At 44.5% G+C, this 22970-nt stretch overlaps 1 protein-coding gene across 1 annotated transcript in view; it reads left to right on the top strand.

Annotated features, from left to right (window-relative positions):
* The window catches only part of PACC1 (proton activated chloride channel 1), a 304382-nt gene that overhangs the window by 211699 nt on the left and 69713 nt on the right, over positions 1–22970 (top strand). Inside the window, exon 6 of the mRNA XM_069608530.1 lies at positions 684–828. Coding sequence (XP_069464631.1) covers positions 684–828 — 145 coding nt within the window. The remainder of the gene's footprint in view (positions 1–683; positions 829–22970) is intronic.

The following is a 22970-nucleotide window of genomic DNA, read 5'->3' as shown; positions in this document are numbered from 1 at the left end:
CGAAGTGGGCGGGAGTGGTGCTCCTCTAATTTTTTTTAAATTAAGTTTGACTGTTCCTATACTGTTAAATTTTATTTTAAAAAGAAACCGTTCCGGAATGTTTTCATTTTAAAATAAGTGTAGGAAGAAGTTGAAACTTGCACTGCACTCAAGAATGCCTTAAACAGCAGGCGCATTTGTCATGGGGTTTGTATTGTGCATGGCGATGGGGTTTGTGGAGCACAGGCAGGCCAGCAGGGAGCATAGTTCCACTACTACTTTTCATACACTTCGACCACTGGATAGACACAATGGAAATGGTGAAAAAACTACGCATAGTTCTTTTTCAGTTTCCATGGTGGCCATCTTCAGGGTGAGACGAGCTAGCAGCGGAGACGACAAGGGTAAGAGTGCTCTGGCATGGTGATCGATTAAGAGAAGCTGGAGGCAGGTAAGTGGGGAATGGGTGTATACGAAGGCAGTGAGAGAAAGTGTAGTGAGGTTGCAGCAAAGATTGGCGGGCTACAGGAGAGAAAATGGCACCATTGAGGGGCTTGAATTACGTCCCCCTACCAGTAGGTACAGTCTACATTCTGAGCTCTGATCGTCTAGGACTCAGGTCGATATTGCACACACATGCTACTATTGCTTGACTGCAACTAGACAAATGAACCAGTAAACATTGTGCCCTTTTTTCATTTAAGTCCAGATAAAGTTGCATTCATGCAAGGCTGTGAAAGTTCCTTCTCCAGCTGGAAGTTCTCTGGAGGGTTCAGAACGTGGGTTAAGATGTCTCTGGTGAAGACGACAGAAGAAGATGGCAGTGACTCTGTTGAATTTAGGCAGGAGGTATGTGCAGTGGTTTTCTGTGAGCATGTCTCATCTCTATCACCCTAACTGTTCTGCTTCTGTGTCCATGAAATGTTAGTGTACGGTGGTCAAATTGTCGGTCACCCTAAAAGGGAGAGCATGATTGTTGCTGTTCAAATTCTGTTATTTATCAGGGTGTAGCTTATACGCATCTCTTTTGTGTCATGTATTTTCAGGCATTAATGGCAGATAGTGATCACTAAGCTCACAATGTTTGCCCAAAAAAAGTCCCCTCTTTCAACATTTCATGTGTTGGTCTCTTCCTTGCTCACGCTGTCCTCGGTGGCCTATATCTTTCAAATCCCTCTTTGATTTTAAGCTGATCATCGTATCCCCCTTGATCTTTCTGCTGCCTTTGACCTGGTGGATCACTCTTCTTATATCATCCCTATCTTCATCAGGTATTTCTGTTTCCACTCTCAGCTGGTTTTAATCCTATCTCTCAGATCGTTCTTTTTTTTCCCTATCACTTGGGGTGGTGACTCCTCACACTACTTCATGGGGACCACAGGGATCAGTGCTTGGGTCTCTTGTCTTTTTACTCACTCTATACCTCCTCACTTGTATTTGTATTTATTTATATTTTACATAGCGCCTTAAGCTAAGGCGCTGTGCACAGAACAGGGAACGGTACAATAAAATGGATAAGCAAAAATAATAAGAAAGCAATCAATCCAGCATGTTGCAAAAGGTGAAATTTCAATGACTTACGAAATAAAGAGTAGACGGAGATAGAACAAAGACAGTAGGTTTCGAAGGTGGCTAAATATTCCTCACCTGAGTCTTTGCCGCTGGAGAAGGTTGGTGACTCGTCTGGCAGTGGGGAAGATCCTTTTTGCTGGGACAAACATCTGTCTGTGTAGAGGTATGGTCTACCACAGGCGGAAGCCAGTATGCCTGCTGTTTGTGACAGCTAAGGCAGGAGGCCCCTGCCTGAAAAAAACAGCAAAAGGGAAAAAGCGAATAGACATAACAAACCCTTCAGTCCGGATGTCTCTTGCTGGCAAAATGTTGTAATACTAGAGGCCCACTAAATGCAGGAGTCAGATGAAACGTGAAGCAGAGTGAAAATGGAATCCCACAAATCCTCCTTGCAAAGTAATGGATGAATGAAACGGAGTGAAGCTCCAAGAGGAAAGCAAAAACTGCAGGGCTGCAAAGTATGGAGTTGACGAAAGCAGGATAACAGGCAAAGTAAGGAAAGTAGCGCAAGCAAAATAGGCAGCAACAAGTAGGCAAGTGGCACACAGTAAGCGGACAGGAGCGCAAGGCGAGCAAGGAAGGGTGAAAAAAGGAGGGAGCAAAGGAACTTGTGAATGAAACGGCGTCGTGCCACAAAGAGGGGTAGCGGTTGTAACGCACTGAGCAGACACAATGTAAAGGAAACAGGCGGCGGCCATCTTAAAATGACTCGACCGGCAATCACGTTCCGAAGAACGTGATGTGATGCTAATGGCTCCGCAGGCTCCATCTGTGCTGCAGTCTCCAAACTGGGCGACTGCTGACAGTATGCCCCCTCTTGTCAGGGTGAAGGTGATGAAAGTGCCGCAGTAGAGTTGGTGCTCTATGTGAGACAGGTTCCCTGGTATTCTCAGACGAAGGATAACACTTCCAGTGAACAATATACTGTAAGCCACCTTTATAGTAGCATGAGTCGCATATATGGGAGACTTCAAACTCCTTTAGTTCCTCTGGTTTGTGCATGAGATCTTTCTTTTTCTTGCGGCCAAATGTGTCCGGAATATAAGGAGTCAATAGAGAAGAATGAAAAACCGGATGCAGTCTGTGTAAAGGCTGAGGTAATTTTAGCCGGAAGGCTACTGGGTTGCTCTTTGGCAGTAGCTCAAAAGGTCCAATAAGCCTTGGAGAAAGCTTTGATGGCCAGACACATCTGGGTAAATATTTCGTAGACAGCCAAACTATAGTACCCACCTCCCAATCAGGGTTGGAGTTCCTATGGGCATCTGCCTGCTTCTTATACTCTCCTCTTTTTCTTTGTATATGTTCGTAAGTGTCTTTATGGGCTTGTGAAATGTTCTGCAAAAGGTCGATTGAAGGAACAAGAGTTGTTGGATACACTGAACTTGGTCGATACTGAGGATGGAGACCATAAGTGCATTAAAAAGGGTTAATGCCGATGGCAGAATGTAGAGAGTTAATGTATGAAAACTCTGCGGTCGGAAGTAAATCCACCTAGTTGTTTTGTAGAGGGTTGAAAAAAAACTGGAGGTATTGTTTCATTGTTTTACCATTCTGTTTGGCCATTGGTCTGGGGGGTGGTATCTCAAAGACTGGACCCGTTCAATATCTATTAGGTTACACAGTGTTTTCCAAAACGTTGAAGTGAACCGAGTACCGCTGTCAGATGTGATGGACTCCGGAATACCACGTAAGTGGAAGATTTCCCGAAAGAACACCGCAGCTGTTTTGGAAGCCGTAGGAACACCCAGGAACGGAATAAAGTGAGCCATCTTGCTGAATGAATCCACTGTCACCTTTTATAGCAGTATATCCCGAGAGGGCGGAAGGTCAACCACAATGTCAGCAGAGATATGGCTCCAAGGAAGGGTGGGGCTTTGTTCTAGTAGTCTGATTGGTTTGTTGGACCTGGCCTTGCATTGATGACATATCGGACATGATCGAACAAAGAGTCTGATGTCTTTACACATGGTGGTCCACCAGAACGAGCGTCGAATGAGATCTAGGGTGGCTTCGTTTTCCCTGTTGGCCTCCTGTCTTGCTATCATGACCCCAAGAAATCACTTGTTTCTGTAAGTTGGCGGTAGGCACAACCAGAAGACCCTTATAGAAAAGCATCCCGTCCTTCATGATGCATTCTTTCCTAGACCAATTGGGATCGATGTTGGAGGATGTATCTTTGATTTGTTGAAGAAAGGTGGACACCATCCCCAGGAACTTGTTCCAGAAAAAGAGGGGATCCGTCAGAGGTGATAGTAGATTCTGGCGCAATGCTGTGCGATAAGCCGTCTATTGGGTTCTCGGATCCTAGAATATATCTTATCCTGAAATCTAATTTAGCAAAGAAATTGGCCCATCTTGCTTGTCTTGCATTGACGCAATCCAACTGCTGGAACACCCGTAAATTCAGTTGGTCAGTACGTATGGTGAATGGATGTGTGGCACCCTGCAAGAAATGTCGCAATTTGGTACAGGTGTAAGGAACTCATGGTGGCAACAGTGAAGACAGACACAAGTAATCACAGTTCAAGGGTGTTTATTGAACTTTATAATGGGTGAGATAAACGCCTAATCTAAACCTAAATCTTAAGATGGGCGCAAGCTACGACCATCAAATAATAATATGGCAATCCTAGTGGAATCTTGTCAAATGCCTATACAAAAAAACGTGTTGCCAATCCTTACCACTACGTTTACAAAAGAGTGTGGGATGATAATCACCAAGAAAAGAAAGAATTGTTCACAAAAGGATAAGTCAGGATGGTATGGCTGGATCTCTCTTCTCCATGTTTTTAGCACAGGATACGGCGGGGCTTCTGAGCACAACACACTCCTGGGCCTCTCCAGCATGAGATTCACAATTCAAGGTCAACAATACCAGGACCTTCAGGGGCCAAGTCTCTTTGCTACAAACTCTTGCCTTAGAAGGCCTGGTGGTTCAAAACAACAAACAAATTTCCTTTAGTAATCTTATACCTTGGGCGATTGCTCTTTGCCCCTTGGATCTCCCTCCGCCAGGCTCGTATCCTCTTTGCAACTTGTCCCTCCCTCCATCTGGTTCACTACAGCCTTTCACACGATGCTGCTCGCAATATTCAAAAGCCTTAAATGTCCTTTCAAACCACTTCTCACTGCAGACAATCCTCGACCGGGTTCACTCTTGTCAACACAATGTTCAAGGGGTATTACTCTTCACCCCAACTTGCAGGCATCCCTCGGCCGGATTCACATTTGCCAATTTCCCAGTTCACTTTGCTTTCTCATGATACAGGATTTTATTTGTCTTCGTTTTCCCCTTGTCCTCCCTCTGTCGGGTTCACATAGCCATTTTTAACACAGTTCATGGTTTACTCATCTCATCGGGAAAAGCTGGGTTCTCTTCCTCTAGCATCCCTCTGTCGGGTTCACACTTGCCTCAGTTCATGAAACATTCTCTTCAGAAAGCAGGGTCTCCCTTCCCTTCCCTTAGCTTTCTTTTGGCAATGGGTTGGAGACTGTCAAGTGTACAAGGGATTTGATATGACCCTTGTAGGACCACTCCAACACCTCACGCCACCCTTTTCCTAGGGCCTTCTGATGCTTGTAGGTTCAGCGCAAAAGGGGCCAGCTAGAGTCCTTCGAATGAGCACTCCTGTCGCGCCTGACCACTCTGCAGCTGGCCCTTCTGAGAAACCCCAGAGAAGTTCAAATATACACAAGTTCTTTGTTCTCAATTTATTGCGTTCATCTAATGTTGCCTCTTGCAACCTTGGATTCACCATAGTTCAATTTGTGATCAGCTTCTTCCAACTGACTGATTGCCCTGAGTCCGCTGGCTTGGCTTGCCTCTGAAGTCAAGGATGGTACCACAGTAGCCAGCATGCCTCCCTGCCTGTGTGATCAAGGTGGGAGGCCTAAGTGCACCATTGACACCGGTCACGCCACACGTCAGCTGTACTCCCTGGTCTTCTAATTCTCTTTTTGGAAGCTTTGCGGATATGAATTGAAAAGGGTGAGGGCAGTTCCTCCCTCCCCTTTGTCGTCCCTCCAGGTCTCAGTGCCTTTCTTCTTCTTTTGAACTGCTGGTTCGGTGTAGCTGTTTCCTCGTGCGTTCGCCTTGCTCATAGTATGTGCTCGTGCCTTTTATCCCTGTGGGGAAGGTAAAGGGCCGCCAGGTGTGCGTGGTTGTGAATTGCCTGACTCTGCCTGACCCCTGTGTTGGGACATGTCAGGTAAACTGCTCTTATGTTAGTCCTTTATCTGTGGTGGTGTAATAAAAAGGGTTTGTGTTGGAAAAGAGGGAGGTAGAGCTTCTAAGTATTCTACAGGGTACGATGGGGAAAAAGTGTTACAAGGAAGGGGGTACCACGTCTCAACTGTCGGTATCCCACTTCCACTCCCCAAAAACCCCTCATCCAGGTGATCCTCCCCCACTGGTCCACCCCCGGAACTGGATCCAATAGTGATGGGCGTGTCCTGGCCACCTGGATGACCGATCACCGGGGACTAGCGGGTGGGACGCCTTCAGGTTTCTCACACAGGCCTGTTTCATTGCCATGAGTTCTTTCTTGATCACAGAATAATTCAATTCACTTGGGCTGAAGATCTTAGAAAGATAAGCAACGGGATGGTCCAGAACACTGAATTCTTGTTTGAGGACTGCTCCCAACACCCCAGCAGAAGCATCCGTCTCAACAATGAAAGGGAGGTGTTGGTCTGGCTGTTTGAGGATGGGGGTGGAGCACAACTTGTTCTTGAGATAGGAAAAAGCTTGATCTTCAGCATGATTCCATATGAACGCAACGTTCTTCTTCAGCAAAGAAGTAATAGGCAGAACTGTGTTGGAGAAGTCCTGAATTAATCTCTGGTAAAAAAATTGCCAGCCCTACAATGCTCTGGCTGTCTTTAACTGAAGGTGTGGGCCATTATAAGACAGCAGAGACCTTGCGGGGTTCCATGGAAAAGCCTTTGTCAGACAAAACAAACCCTAAATTCGGGACCGATGATACCTCGAAGGCATTTTTCGGGTTTTACTAGCAGCTGATTCTTAACCTTTCCAAAACTTCAGAGAGGTATTGTTGATGCAGGTTCTTAGATCTGGAGTATACCAATATATTGTCATGGTAGATAATGACTGATTTGTACATCAAATCCGAAAACAGTCCATGAACCATTGAAAAATTGCTGGTGCGTTAACCAGCCCAAAAGGCAACACCTGATATTCAAACAGTCCATGGGGGTTCTGAAAGCGGTCTTAAACGCCACGTAAGTCCAGCTTGCTGAAATGGCGGCTCCTTGGACGGCCTCTAGGATTTCCCTTATAGGGGGCATGGGATACCTGTCTGGTATCATCACCTTGTTGAGGCCTCTATAATCAATGCACGGTCTGAGTTCTTGTGAGTCCTTTTTTGGGATACAGAATAATGGAGCTCCAGCAGGGGACTTGGAGGGACAAATAAGATTCTCTTCCAAGTATACTTGTAATGCCTTCTTTTCTAGAATATTTAAGGAAAACATGCGACTGAATGGTACTAGGGCCTTGGGTTCTAGTTCTATGGCACAATCGTCGAGACGGTGTGGAGGAAGTTCTTTGGGGATTTTATCCAACAAGACTTCCCCAGACTGCTTCTAGGACTCGGCTACAGAGGACCAAGAGACAGAGCTGCTTACCAGAAGCTGGCAGACCATGTGTGAATGAAACGGCGTCTTACAACAAAGAGGGGTAGTGGTTGCAACACGTGTAGCAGGGACCGTGGAGTTAATGTAAAGGAAACGGGCGGTGGCCATCTTAGAAATGACTAGACCAGCAATCACGGTCCGAAGAATGCGACGGGATGCCAATGGCGCTGCAGACTCCTTCTATGCCAGAGTCTCTTAGAGGGGCGACAGCTAACAGTAGGGGAGGGTGTTCCAGTGAAGAGTAGCTAGAACAGTAAAAGTACAAAAACAGGATTGAGCACATGGGGCGAGGTGCCACCAAGAGAGAGAGCAGAGAGAAGGGGTATAGAAAGATACCAAGACAGAAAGATAGTCAGGAGCAAGACCATAGAGGGATATGAAGACTAGGCATAGAAAATTAAATTGGAGTTGAGAGTGAAAAGATAGGCAGCCAAGAGTAGCAAGGGAAGAAGAGATGGAGTCTCGGAAAGAAAGAAGACAAAGGAGACTAATAGAAGACTTAAAAACCGATTTTTAGAGGGGCAAGACGAGAAATTGCGACCCCCAAAAAGAGCAGAACAGTACAAGAGTCTGGAAAAGATCAGAGAAGAAATCAACAGTTTTAGAGCTTGAAAAGTGAGAAATGGACGAGCTTTACAGATATTGTGTAGGTGAAAGTGATAAGGGCGCGGCGTTATAGAAACGTGATGAGGGAAGGATAGGCTAGAATCGAGATAGAGCCCCAGATTTTGAGCCGTACACTAGATTGAAAGGTGGGATGGTGGGAAAGAAATAGAGGACGGAGGACGAGGAGGGTAAAGGGTTTTGGCAGGGGAAAAAGCAATAAGTGTGAGATAGTGAGAAGGCAGCCAAGATTTGATGGCCAAAAGACCAGCAGAAAGAGTGTGGTGAATCCCGGAAGAAAAGGAAAGAAAAAGCTGAGTGACATCAACATAAAAGTGGTGCGACAAACCAAAGGATGAAATAATGGCAGCAAGAGAGGAGTGTAAAGAGAGAACAGGAAAGGGCCCAAGACGGACCCTTGCAGAACGCCATGAGCATGCAAAAAAGATTAAGATGGTTTGCCAGCCCATGAAACGGAAAAGGTACTTTGAGACCGATCTGATTGTAACCAGGATAGGACCGAGCCTGCAAAACCAAAGGAAGAAAGAGACACCAGTAGAAGGGAGTGGTTGACGGTGTTGAACGCAGCGGATAGGTCTAAAACAATAAGAAGAGATGAGTGTTTATAATAGCGCGCAGTAAGTAGTTAGTCCAAAACAGAAAGAAGAGCAGTTTTGTGGAGTGACGAGCGTGAAAGTCAGACTGGAATTGTGGGAGAATAGAAGAGCTAGAAACATAGGTAGAAACTTGAGAATAGACCAACCGTTTAAGTAATTTAGAGAGATAGGGTATCGGGGAGATATGACGAAAATTGGAAATGAGTAGTGTCGGTGCTAGGTTTCTTTGAAATTGGGATGATGGAAGCTTGCTTAAAAGAAAAGTTGAGAGACGGATATAGAAAAAGGAGGGGAGGTAAGACACCAAAGGAGGGTTAACTGTGAGAATGAGTACAGAACGGATGGGGCAGTAGGAGAGGCAGTGGGGGTGGGCTTTAGCCAATATGAAGAAAAGTGTCTGCGATGAAGAGTGGTTGAAAGCAGAAAATAGAGGCAGAGGAAACCGGAGTGAAAGAAGTAATAGGTTCAGGTGAAATGGAGTCTTCAATATCAGAACGAAGAAAAGCTACCCTAGAGGAGACAAATTCAGCAAAGTCAGAGGCTGACAGAGTCGAATTAGCAGAATACTTGGGGGTGGGAGGAGCCTGAAGACGAGAAAGAATTTGAAAAAGATGCCTGGGATGGGCAGACTGAGTGTGTAGGAAATCGGAGAAGTAGAGACGTTTTGCAGGGACTAAACCGTCATCATTGAGAGCATGGTAGGAAAAGTATGAAGAATAATCTGCCGTAGAGTTGGTCTTGAGCCAGCGTCTTTCAAGACGACAGATGAAACGGTGCATAGAGCAAAGATAGGGGGAAAGCCATGGTTGGGAATGTTTGCGAGTTGGATGGAAAGGCGATAAGGGGTAAAGTGAATAAGTAAAGAGAGAGATGAAGATAGAGTAGAGGCAGCCTCATCAGGTGTTAGGGATGAAAAAGAGAAATTGGGAGGCAGGGCGGAGGTACATGTGAAAGTAAAGAGTGAAGAGTTAAAAGTTTACGTAATTGACGCTGATAGAATGACGCAAAGGAGAAGACAGAAGAACGTGAAGAAAATCTGACGGAAAGAAGATAGTGGTCAGAAAGATAAACTGGGTGAGAGGAAACCGGAGAGGCAGAAAAGGACAAAGTAAACGCAAGATCAAGACAGTAACCGGAAGTATGAGGTGGAGGAGTAGAGAGAGAGGGTGAAGAAAATTTGTCAAGAATTGAGAGAAGAGGGAGAGAGGGGTGTCGACAAGAGGTGATATTGAAGTCGCCCAACAATATTAGAGGGGTGGAGGAGGGAAGAAGGTAGGAAAGCAGATGATCAATGTCATCACAAAAGTGGGCAACAGGGCCAGGGGGTCGATGGATAAGCAGGAAGGAAATATGATCTTGTTTAGAAAAGATATTGTACGAAAATTCAAATGAACAATAAGTACGGAGAGCCAAAGACAAGAAAATTAGTGAGAAGGATTGATAAAGAATGCCAATACCCCCTCTATGAGCAATGGCACGTGGGGTATGGAAAAAGAATGCCAATACCCCCTCTCCGAGCAATGGCACATGCGGTATGGCAAAAAGAAGTCTGCGAGGTGGTCAGAGAGGCAGCAACCGTGGAGTTGTACGAGGGAATCCATGTCTCTCTAATACAGAGAAAGGGTAAATTGAGTCTTAGAAAAAGGTCCAGCACGGCAGAGGATTTGCTGCAGACGGATCTTGCATTCTTTTATCCAAGGTAAATGACTGCAGCGTTGGCAATACGTGGAGGGTAGATAAGATTATCATAGTTACGAGTAGAGGGAAGTCTAGGAGTAGAAGGAATTCTTTCTGGAGGCATAATGATAAAAATGGAAATGAACAAGAAATATGTTATCAGCACCAAGCACTTGCTAACATTATTAAACATTTTGGACTGACCTGCTCCTACTCTGCTGACATTTCTCTGCTCCTTCTCTCCTTTTATTTCTCTGATGCTGTTCATGCTAAGATTACTGCTTGCTTACCCTCCATTCAATCTTGGATGCACTGTCGCTTTCTCCATCTTAACTCCTCAAAAACTGAAATCCTTTTCTTTCCTTTGGCCTCCATTTCTTCACTCTTCCTCTATCGCTTTACCCCTTCACGTATTCCCTTTTCTCAACAGGCTCGTAACCTGTCTCATCTTCGACTTCTCCCTCTCCTTTTCCACTCATATTTCCAACCTTGCTCACCCTTGCCGTCTTCAGCACTTTAACAGTCACAAAGTCTGCCCATTTTCAAGCTGCTTAACTCCTTATCTCCACTTTAATCCTCTCTCATCTTGATTACTGCTCCACTTTCTTCACTGGTCTCCCGGTTTACCATCTGGCACCTCTATGCTCCCTCTTCAACTCTATTTGTACCCTGGGCTTGCTCTCTCCTCGAACATCAATTTCCATCTCTTTTCGTTCTTTTTCTTTGCTTCCTTTTGAATTGTCTACTCTTTCACTTCTTGTGCTTACTCTTTAAATGCACACGTGGTCTTGCCCCTACCGTTCTTGTCTTGTCTCTTTCTATGTTCCTGCACGGTCACTTCTCTCTTAATCTCATTTTCTGCTTGCAGTCTCCAAACCTCCTTGACCGTCTGGCCATTTTTGCCATTTCCCTCTACTTTGGAACATTGAACACTTTGAAGCACTTTGCACATTGAAACACTTTGAAGCACATTGAAAAACTTTGAAGCGCATTGAACTCTACTTAGGAACATTGGAACACTTAACCTCTCACTATCCGCTCTTCTCCTTCCTTAGCCTCATTCCGATCTTCTCTGAAAAATCATCTACTATACTCATAATGTTCTTGTAATTGTCTTCCTTTTTCACCTACTAATGTAAAGTCTGTTTTTTGATCGAGTGCTATACAAATTTAATAAATACAAACTTGCTCATGCTTGAAGCCAGTTTCCTGCTTTTACTATCTTTAATCTAAAGACCTTACTTATGTTACCCCTTAGCCTCCCCTAACTAGTCTTTTCTCAGGTCCCCTTGTTCAAGAACAACCTCTGCTGACAAATACTGACCACCTGTATTGTATTTATGTCCCAGAGATCCCTTTATGTACTTTCCTCATTTTACTCAAATAGAAACCTGTTGAACAATGATGTACTCTTGTTTTTCTTTAAATCATTTTTTTCTCAAGTTTTCTCCTTATTGACACGCAGTAATTACAACATTCAACATTGTCATCACCACGCATTATCCTGACCCCTATCACCAGAACAACCAGGTTTGTAGCGAATACAAGTTTCTCCGACAAACAACCCTCCCCCCTGTTCTCCTTTGTTGCCCCACCCTGCCCCCCCAACATTCCTGTGTAACTTTGCTGTAACTCCAATTGCCCTTGTTCAAGTGGGTGCAAGTCTGCTGTCGACCTCAGTTCATTAAGCATTTGTCCCCAATCCAATGCTCCCCCTTCAACCTCCTCTGAATCTGCCCTTCCTTTCAGGATATCGACCTCGGCCATCCCCCATTGGCACGAATCCCCGGCCCAAGATTGCACTGCAGGGCCCTCTGGGCGTTTTCAGGATATCTGTCCTTCGTTTTGCCAATATAAGCAGGAATTATGCTACTTTCTTCACTTTGCCTTTTTTTCCACCTGACACCAATCCCCACAAACATATCTCCTGAGTACACACATGTGCTATGTGTCCAAGTATTCAACTTTCCCCCAATATGCCTGGATCACCCTACAGTCCCAGATCATGTGCCAAACCCCTGCATATGCTTCCCTGCATCTAGGACATCCATGTGGTGGTTGCAGGTCAATCGAATCCAGTATGGATGAAGTCATGTACACCCTATGCAGGAAAATATATTGGATTAGACAGAACCTCACGTTCCTGGATACCTTTGTCACTTGCTCCCGAATACGAATCCACTGAGGATCCGTGATCTCATAACCCATGTCCCTCTCCCACTTTTTGACCCCTAGCATGGGCCTCTGTTTTTGCTGCCCAACACCCCTGTACAACCTAGTTATCACTCCACTACTTCGGCCCAAGTCCAGCATCTACTGTAGCAAGGGGTTGGTCTCCGGTTCCTCAGGAGTCTTGTTGAACAATAGAATCTTCCCTGCTATACAAAGATCGCCTATCCTATTACAGCCATTTCTACGTAATTTACCAGTATCGAAGGTGGTCAGGATCTCTCGTATAACCGGGTCAAACCCTAATGGCGGGTTTGGACTAAACATTTGCGAAATGCTAAATTCCCTTGGGAGGCCCTGCCATATTTCCCTTGGAACAGCATATATTGGACTCTTTCCAACTGTGCTCATTGGGTCCCATAACAACTCAATCCCTTCCCTATTACTCGGGAGCCCCAACAGGAACCTCTGTAGGTCCCCTTCCCGAGAAGCATTCCAATTGGTCACTGTTTGCAATTGAGCTGCCATAAAGTATATCTCGATATCTGGGAATTTGAGACTTCCTCTTGATGCGATCTGCGTAACGTCTCTAGAGCAACCCGTCTACGGCCCGTTCCCCATAATAATTCCCAGATTTCCACATCGAGCATCTTGAAAAACACAATTATGATCTTATATGGGATGTTCATAAAGTAATAAAGCACTCTAGGTAATATCATCTTACATAAAGCAATTCTTCCTATCTGGGATAATGGCAGGGTCTTCCAAAAAGCCACTGAGTCACCTATTGAAGATAAAGCTCTCCCTGTGTCCCAAACAAAAGTCTCTTCCAAATTGTAATGCCTAAAAATCGGAATGACTCTAGTTCCCCGCGTATCTCCCCTTGAGGAAGCAGTTCCCTCGGCTGTTCCTGCAGCCCCGCCAGCGGGAACAGCAAAGACTTTTTCCTATTCACCAAAAAAAACTGACAACCGCCGAAAATTGATCAGTATCTCCAATATTATCAGGATATTCTCCCTTGGGTTGCTGACATATGATATGGCATTTATAACGCGCCTATACACAAGTGTTACGTGCGCTGAGCTGAAAGCCCTTACACTTTTTAACTTGGCGGAGCAGCATCCGGTTTCGTGCAGAGCTGACACCCTTACACTTTACTAACTTTCTACATACAAATGTGTAATCTACATACAAAGAAATATTATGAGTAATGACCTGTACCCTGATCCCCATTTCTGATATACGGTGCCTAAAATACCCAGCCAGAGGTTCCAGAGCCTTGGCAAACAGCGGTGAAACCGGGCAGCCCTGTCTGGTTCTCCTTTCCAGTATCCACTGTGACGAGATCCATCCTCCCTGTTTTTAACCCATTCCAATGGCTCCCTATACAATAAATGAATCCATCTCTGGATACTAGGTCCCAACCCAAATGCCTGCATTACTCGGAATAGCCAAGGGCACTCCACAGAATCAGAAGCTTTGGTTGCATCCAGAGCCATTAGTGCAAGCTCTTCCTTCGAATCCTGCACCTGTTCCATTATATAATGCAATCCGCACTGATCTGGGTGTATGAGGTCCGGAATCACTACAGACCGCCTCGTTGCCAGTACTTTCCCCTATATTTTAGCTTCTACATTAATAAGGGAAAGAAGTCTATATGAGTCACAATAGTTTGTATCTTTACAGGGTTTCAACAGTAACGTAATTGGAGCCTCCCTCATGGTGCTAGGAAGAATCCCCTGTTCATAGGCTGCCTCATACACTTGTTTCAGAAGGGGGTCCAATATGCCTGCATACTCCAGGTTGAATTCCACCAGCAGAATGGCGAATGGATGAATTATAGCCAGAGTGGGGAGGGGCAAGATGAGAAGCAGGAAGAGCAGAGCAGCAATCGATCAGAGAGAAGAACAGACACAAAAGAAGAAGCTTGGTGTATGAAAAGAAAGGTGTGGACAGGTATGTCGAAAATATTAGAACGAGCAAGCAGTTTAAGAAATGTGGAGGGAAAACGAGAGACAAGTCAAAAATAACAGCTAGGTTCGGGGTAAAAAGAGAGAGAGAAGGGAGGGTAAGAGGAGGGGAGAGAGGGTGTAAGTTCATAAATATATACTATGGAAACAAAATAAGATCATGAGACACGGAGATAGATATTTAAACAGATAACAGTTCATTATGCATGGCATAGGAAGTCACCTGCTCACTAACAAAAGCCAAGCACTCAGCTGTCACACTAGCAATGCGAGCCCTAGCAGACCCACCCAGCACACCATAGCACTGAGGGCTCCCTCACTCCTCTGCTGAACAGAAATCCACTGTTTATACATGGTGGCATTGACGTACATTACATGCGTAGAAGCATTTCATGGAAACGGCATGCTCCTATCTACGTTCATACATTGTTATAGCATGAACTGTACTGGAACATATTCTAAGAAAGCAAGGCATATTGCGAACATTCCTGTCTGTCGTACAAGACATCCAAACTCTGCAGAAACGAAAACATCAGTAATGCTATCTCCTCCGGCAGTCAAGGCTGTATTCTCTGCTGGAGAATAGCTGACTGTCTGCCAAAAGACAAGTTGTTATAATAACATCTATTTGCTGTGTTCTGCTGCGTTCAGCATTTTCACATTGACACACAAACCTATATAGCGCTTTGAAACTAGAATTTGTGCTATACATAATAAGTATATCTTTCTGCATGGCTCTCAGCAAATGTTGATCCATGATAGCTCGGAACAAATAATACTGCGAAACAGATTTTACATTCATGAATGAACGGATTAGCTCATGCTAACCATAAAAAATTGCAGATTGACAAGGGAGGAATTGAGGTAGTGGGGAAGAAAAGAACCTCAATTTTGGAGAGGTGGAGGAAAAGGGACGGCATCCAGTGTTGGGCTGCTGACAGAGTGTAATGTGTTAGAAAAAGAGTTGAAAGATAAAATGATCTTGGTGTCATCAGCGTAAAGCTGCAAGGAAAGATTGATAGGAGATGAGCGTGGAGAGTGGGATTGTGTAGAGTGAGAAAAGTAGAGGGTCTAGGACAGACCCCTTGGGGGGACCCCATAGAAAAGGGGACAGGGAGGATATGTTTGGCCATCCCAGGTGACACAGTAAGCGCAGTGAGAAAGATAGGAGTGAAACCACTTAACAGTTCCAGAAAAAACAACGAAGGAGAGGGTGGAAAGAAGAAGTAGATGATAAATGGTATTGAATGCTGCAGAGAGGTAAAGAAGGATAAGGACAGAAGAAAGCTTGGAATGTCGGGCAGTGAGAAGAGTGTTGGAGACTTATAAAGGGCAGTCTCAGTGGAGTATAAAAGATAGAAGCTAGATTGAAGTGGCGGCAAGAAGGAATGAAGGTAGGAAGTAACCTGGGAGTTTTAAAGCATGTTCGAAGAGCTTGGATATTAGCAAAGATGAAAGAGTCGAGAGGGGTTTTTCAAGATGGGAAGAACAAGCGCTTGTTTGAACGGGGAAGGAAAGTCAGAAGTTGTGAGAGAGGAGTTAATACGGCAAGTGAGATACAGAATAAGAGGTGGGTAGATTTGAGGAATGAGTGCAGAGGGAAGAGGGTCAGAAAGAGAGGCAGGTGGATGGGTGCAAGCAAGAAGGGCAGAAGTCTTAAAGTCAGAGAGCGGGGAAAAGGAAGAGAGCAGGGGGAAAGGAAGATAATGAGTAAGGATATGGTTGGCGGAAGAGTGTGAGCTGACAGATGTGGTTGCGAAAGAAGAGGGGAGAGTGACAACTTTTGTGGTAAAGCAATTAGCAAAGTCAGCGGATAAAAGAAATGAGAACAGAGCAGGGTCAGTAGGTCGAGGAAAGAGAATTGTGTGTAGAAGCTGGAAAAGACCATGGGGTGATAGGAAAGGGAGAGCGTGAGGTCAGAAAAGTAGCCTTTTTTGGCAGTAAGCAAAGCTTGCTCATAGGAAGATTGTAGTGATGAGAGAACTGAGGTTTGAGGGGGAATGGGACTTCTTCCAGCGCTGTGCAGCTTTCCTCAGGCTGGAGCAGAGAAAGGTGAAAGCAGGAGTGGTCCAAGGCTGAGGTGGTCTGTGGGGGTAAGGGGGGGGCGAAGGGATGGGTAGGGTAACTGGAATCTATAGTAGACAAAAGAGATGAATGGAGTTTGCAGCATCGTCCGGAGAAAGACTGGAGGAGGCAGTGGCGGGGTATTCGGGGAGCTTGCCTAAAGGCCAGTTTGTGGTAAGACTTCATAAAACTATCCCCATGATCTATACATCCCCAATTCTTAGTATCAGTCTGTACTACTCATGAAACCTTGGTAAAGTGGCAGTGAAGTTGGGCTTATCATAAGAGGAAGATGTGAGCTGTATGTAAGTGTATTTAACCTAGTTAGTAAAGCGGATCAAAGAAACACTTGCACCAATAAATGTATATTAAAACATATATTTATTATATTTACACAAGGAATGTTTCAAAATGCTTAGATTAAACCAACATACATAGAAATACTTTCAGATATTTTTCAAAGGCCACTGCTTAGTTGGTTATTGCTTGCAGTTGCAATTGTTAGTTTGATACTAATGACGGTTCTACCGTCCTATCGGTAATAACGCGCACTTGCACACAGACAAAGACATACGGTAATTGTATTTAGTTGGCAAAACCACATAAGATAGTCTTTTTGGAAGGAAAACAGTTGGTTAGTCAAACATTAGCAAAGCTTAAGGTTCTAGAGGCAGTTTCTTCACACACTAAGGGCCTGATTCAGGGAACGTTTTCTTATGGGATTGCGCCATTATAAAACACTTCCATGAATCAGGCCCTTAGGCTTTTAAAGTCCAATTTGCAACTGTAGCTAAAAGGCATTTCGGAGAGGGCTCATAGTCTTACAAAGCAGCAGAACCGCAAAAGTTTCTGTGGATAAAAGATGCTTGAAGAATAACATGCCACAAACCCTGTTAAAGTACTCGTAAAAGGGACACAAGCAGCATTTTGGGTCGGAGGCAAGTATGGACAACCTGGATATCTCTAAGTGCATTCCAACGCTCTGGAGTGACTTCTTGTATCAAGGAAAGCATTACCCTTTCTCCCCAAGTACCTTAGGTTAGAAGAAATGTTCGCTGCTTGATTCTCCTCAATGTGGCGACACTGGACCCGACCTCTGGATTCCTTGGTCTGGTGACGAAAGGTAGAACAGTGGATGGGATCTCTCCTCTGCAGTCTCGAGGGCGTACCTCTGGTACAGATTTCTTCAGCTTCTCTGGTCAGTCTGTGGTTTTGGCACCTTTTCTGTAGCACCAACCAAGGACACGATTCGCCCGGTCAACCTTCTTCGATTCCTGGAGACCAGCATTCTGGCGAGGGGACTTGGATGAGTCAGATTGTGTCTCTGGAGGTTTGCAGGGACTTGGATGGATTCGGCCCTTCTAAGAGGATCACTGAAATTGGGTCAGAGGTCTCCTGGTATTCGCTGTTCGCAGCTCTGGAGAGGCATAGCCCCTCAGGAGATGGCTCAGATTGTAGTTCGTCTCAGGACTGGTTGTTCCCACCAATCAAAGGGAAGGAGTCGTCCTTTTCGGAGTTCCTCTGTCGCATAGAACACGTGGTCAGGACAGCAGTGGTCACTCTACTGTGTTGCAAAGGGTCAGCAGGCGTCTTTGGTTGTTTTCTTCGGCTACTTCAGTTTCCAGTGGTCGACTTTCCTTTCACCTCAGGGACCACACCTTCTATTCAGTTTCAGCACACACTCCTCTGTAATCTCTCTGAGGTTCACACAAAGGAACGTTTGGCTGTCCAATCAGGATAGCCAGACCCCATTGGGAGCTGGTTCCATTGAGGCACTTGGGTAGATATAGTGCAGGGGGGTGAAAAACTCCCCCTCTTCCTTCCCGTCCAGACACACTGGAGCCTAGGCAGAGGCCCCCAAGAGTTCCCGCCAAAGACAAAACACACCTATAGACCTCCCCCTCCCAGAATGTCAGAAGAAGGGCCAACAAAAAACCACACTAGAAATGGTGAAAAAAGAAAGGAGCCACAATGTTGGGACATAGGTGACCCTATTGTGCACAACCAAGACTGTGAATGCAGTCTGCGGTAGCAAATAGCACAATAGTTGGTAGAACACATCCACTGCCGTAAGCCATAACTAGAGTTGTCTGTGACTTAGATGTCACAGAAACAGAGAGAAGGGGATACAAAGTATCCCCTTGGCACTCCATATAAGGTGGTGTGTGGAAATGTCTCAGAATATAACATTTCTGGAGAGATACAAAGTATCTCTTTATCCTTAAGAACAGTAGAAAGTAAGGATAAGGAAAGAATCTCAATGGAGAACCCAAAGGGTTCCCAGCAACTCTGCCCATAAGGAGCTGTGTGCTGCAAAAGTTAAACACAGATGCCTTAAGAGATATGGTGGAAGGTAGACTCCATAGTACAGGTAAAACACAGAGAGCAGAGTTCCAAAAGACCGAGCCCATAAGAATGAATGAGTGGAAAAAGGCTCCACTCATTCAGTATATAAAGAAAAAGTTCCAGAGGTCCAGCAGAACCTGCTGGGGTGGGGGGGGGTTCTCTCTAGGAGAGGGGATGAAGCATGGCAATGATGAATCTCCCTAACAAGGGAGTATGGGGCGCAGAGGAATGGAGAGAGGATAGAAAAGCAGAAGAGTTGAAAGAACGAAGATTCTGACAACTGCAGGTGGGGTTGGAAGTGAAGTGAGGCAGAGAGTGATGAAGGGAAGGAGAGGGAAATTGAAAGTAAACAATGATCCAAAGAATGAACAGGATAGGCAGTCATAGTTCCAGAGGGAGGGAGTCAGCTAAGGGATTGAGGCAAAGATAAGGTCAAGGCAAGAGCCTGATCAATCAGGGGATAGGAGGGTATTGATGATAAGATTCAATGAGTGACAGAAGAGGATACTGGATAGAGGTAGCAACAACAGGAAGAAGGGTGGACGGGTGTCTGGGACAACAAAATAACTTGGGATGAAAAAACAAAGGTGAACATATAAAAGATAAATAGTATGTGAAAATAAAATGTAATATGTCTGAAATATTAGTGAGGAAAGAAAAAGATCAGTACAGCAATGTAAAGATTCAGGAGGGCACAACAAGGAAAACAAGAAAAGTTATAATATATAAGAATATAACAAAGCGGCAAGGAAAAATTAACCAAACACATACATAAACAAGGAAAAAAGTAATGGGGTTAAGAACAAAGGAAGAAAAAAATCAATATTGCAAGGAAAATACATGAACGGAGGAAAAGGTAATTGGGAAGAAATGAAATCGGTAACATAAGCAAGAAAATCCATTCTAAAGACTGAAATAATTCAATAGCAAAATCAAAGGAACTCACTAATGAGACAGGACTAAATAAAGAGAAGTACTGCAAATTATCCTTTTTAGGTTTTACAACCTAAATAGTTTCTTTGGTGCACAGTTCACTAGCATGTTTGAGAGCATAAGGAGAGCATTCGTGGGGCATCCCAAAAAGAAGTGTTTATTCAATTAAAGTACTTAAGCAGGCAAGAGAATACCACTAGCCATTCACACTCTTCCGCATGTCACTGGTTTGGACCTACAAATGCAAAAACCCACAAATGGGTCATCGTGGAATTGGAATCTCTGAACCTTGCTGACTTCTTTTGTGCCCTGTCTGCATAGAAGATAAAACTGATGGTGCCGAGATAGGACACTGTTGTCCACACATAGACAACATCCCCAAATGTTTCCAAGAACATTTGTCTTGATCCAAAACCCTGGCGAATGTTAATCTTTGGCACAACCCAACAACTACTATAGGAAATGAAGAATCCGTCTGAACTTTGGATCAAATTTGCAGAATCTCACGGATTATAGAAGGAAGTCAAATGAAAGCCTTCACCTGCCTACAAAAGAAATATGGTTTACTAACTGACTGACTGTGGGCTTAATTGAAGCCCGAAAAAGGTATGGAAGCTTAAATCTTATGTTCTGTTACATGTCTTTAATTCTGTGCCAAATTACCACCGTAATGCTTTCAGAGCGCCTGGCTTGTCTGGAGGTTAGAGTGCTGTGCTGTGCTGCGCTGCCACTGCTGGGTATACAGACAGTCTGTGGTGGAATATAGTAGGGCGAATGTAAAAGGACATGAAATGTGGTGAAAAGGCATAAACGTAAGGATGGGGTGATGTAGAAGGGGCAAAAGGAATGCTTTCTGACAGTTAGGTGCATGTGGAACAATTAAGGTGGACCATAGATCGGTATTGTATAAATGTTGGTATGCTTGAAGTGTTCTTGGCATCAAACTGACCATCTGTGTGAAGCAGTTTAGAAGAGCAATAAGTAGTGAATAACATGTGAAGTGTTGGCTGTGTGATGGGCTCCACATGTGCTCTACCCGCCATGTCACATCATGGTGGCTTCTTGACCCAGGATTATCTTTTACAATTTTTCATGGGTCAAGCTCCAGAATAGTAATTTCTACTGCCAAGCGAGAAGGCCAGATCTAGAATCGACTGTGTGAAAGGTGAATGTAGTTGGAGAACAAAAGTGGGTGGGACATGCTTCTCTGGAACTGTGGACGCAGTCTAAGTTGTACCGCATAGTCCTTAACGCTAAAGTGTATGGTCAACCTCAACAGTGCCTCTTTGAATTTTTCGAATGACAGATCTGGAGGCTGTACAAGTGATTATATACAGAGGAGGAAGAGAAATTCAGATTCAAAGAGGACTGGGAATATGAACTTGGGGTTCTCACCTCTGTTACAAATGGAAACCGTACACAGAAAAGGAATCAAAAGCGAGTGCCAACCTGCAGATGGTTTATCTGCAGCTGCGCATCGTGTATAGAGCTTAGTGACGCACCTAAAGCTTGAATACCAGTGCTGGAGGTGCAACAAGCCATCTATTAAACATGCATGTTAATTGTCCCTGTCTCAGAGTTGACTCTTGAACTGGAGATGAAACTAATCCTACCTTGTGATGTGTAGTTGAATAAACCTGTGGTCTGACGACCTCACAGATGTTTTGGCTGACCAGATGTCTGACTGTGATAAACCTGGTGTTGCGCCACTGGAAGAGTGCATTGAAAAGCAAGAATCAAATGCTTATTTCTTTTATTTTTTATTTCTTGAATACTTAACATCTCATCGACGGGGGTTCTGGCATTAGTTACCACCTGCGCAAACCATGCCTGTGATGGTGAAAGATGGAAAGAAGATGCAGGCTTCTTGTGTGGAACACTTCCCTGTACCAGCCATTGTAATGGTCTCCCCAAGATAGCAGTTGGAGGTTTTGCCAGGTGAGATCCTGGAGCATCCTATTGGCACAGTCTTTGAAGTCATTCAGGATCAGGGAGTTTTGAGGATTCGGATTTGGAATAGACTGGTTCAAACTGTGATTCACGACCACAGGGGGGGGCAGGCACTGAGCAACCTCCACCAATAATCAAACATGGTTTTGGAGTTGCACCCTCTTACTGGACACCTGGGTTCAAAACACATTGTAATTCTAACATGTAGACATAGATGCATATAACCAATATTTAGTTCACACAGGGAGAACCTTCTACAGTTAAGAAAACATTATGTTGTTTATTACTGATTTTTTTACATTTGCAATTCACATTCGATGTTACATTTTAATACGTTGATCAAAGGAAAAACACCTAATGTGTAAAGTGCAATTTGTCAGTGCAATAGTAGCACTTTGCCATTAATCCAAACGTCTGCATGTGTTTCAATGGGCGTACGATGTGTTCTACTGTGCTGGCACCTCCATCTTCCTCAGGCCCGGGGCTCTGCCTGAAAGTTTTTACATTCCAACCCTATTTGTGTAATTTTATCCTTTGTTTGGGGTTCAACCATGTTCAGTTGTTTTGCAAATTGATCCTACTTTCAAGGAAAAATAACCTTTCAACACTTCAGTTTCATTTGTACTGACTTCTCATTAATTAATGCAAGGGCACCCTTGCTGATTTGTTGCAACTTGGAAATTTCATCTACTGCAGGGATGGCATGCGAATCTCTGCCGATTAATAATTCACAATGTCATTAATGTGATATCATCTGAGTACGCCCTTCTGCTACGGATCGGGTTCACCTAGCCAAGTGTCAGTTTCGGTTCAAATTCTCGTCTTTGTCAACCTCAACCAATCAGTGATGTATTTAGTTGATGAAAAGAGATGTCAATTTTGATCAGAAATGACTTAGAATAACATATTTGCAGATGTCGGAGGCATTCCTCGGAAGTGTCTGTACAAACGCAAAAAGAGGAAAATAAGTGGTGAGCCAGTTTGAGGCTGTGAACAAAGTGGGACATAGATTGATTACAAAACATAAAATAACCTATCCGGGCGTATACTGCAAAATAAAGAGGAGTACTGTACAAATATACAAAATTACATTATTACGCAGTGCTGGAGGGGGTCGGGGAAAGGAGAGGGAAGCTTCCTGTTTGACCAGTAGGTGAAGTTCAAGCCGAGCTTTGAAGAGATCCACAGTCAGGCTAGCTTCCAATAATGCAGGTGGAGCAGCGAGAAAGAGCAGAAAAGAGGGCAGAGACGGGGGCATGAGACGGTGAGGGTGAGTGCAGAGGAGAAGCAGAGGGAACGAGAGTACAAGTGCCAATCAAACCAGTGGCTTTAACTCTACCTCCAGGGAGACCTCATCTCCCCCACCCCACTCCAAGAGCAATGGTTAAGCCTCCTCAACAGGAAGTAGAGGGTAGGCCTTTGGGTGCATTTTCAG

Source organism: Ambystoma mexicanum, chromosome 4q (assembly GCF_040938575.1).
Source record: "Ambystoma mexicanum isolate Mex_15411 chromosome 4q, UKY_AmexF1_1, whole genome shotgun sequence".
Classification (NCBI taxonomy): Eukaryota; Metazoa; Chordata; class Amphibia; order Caudata; family Ambystomatidae; genus Ambystoma; species Ambystoma mexicanum.
Note: the sequence above shows the minus strand (reverse complement) of the source record. Positions and strands in the feature narration are given on the sequence as shown.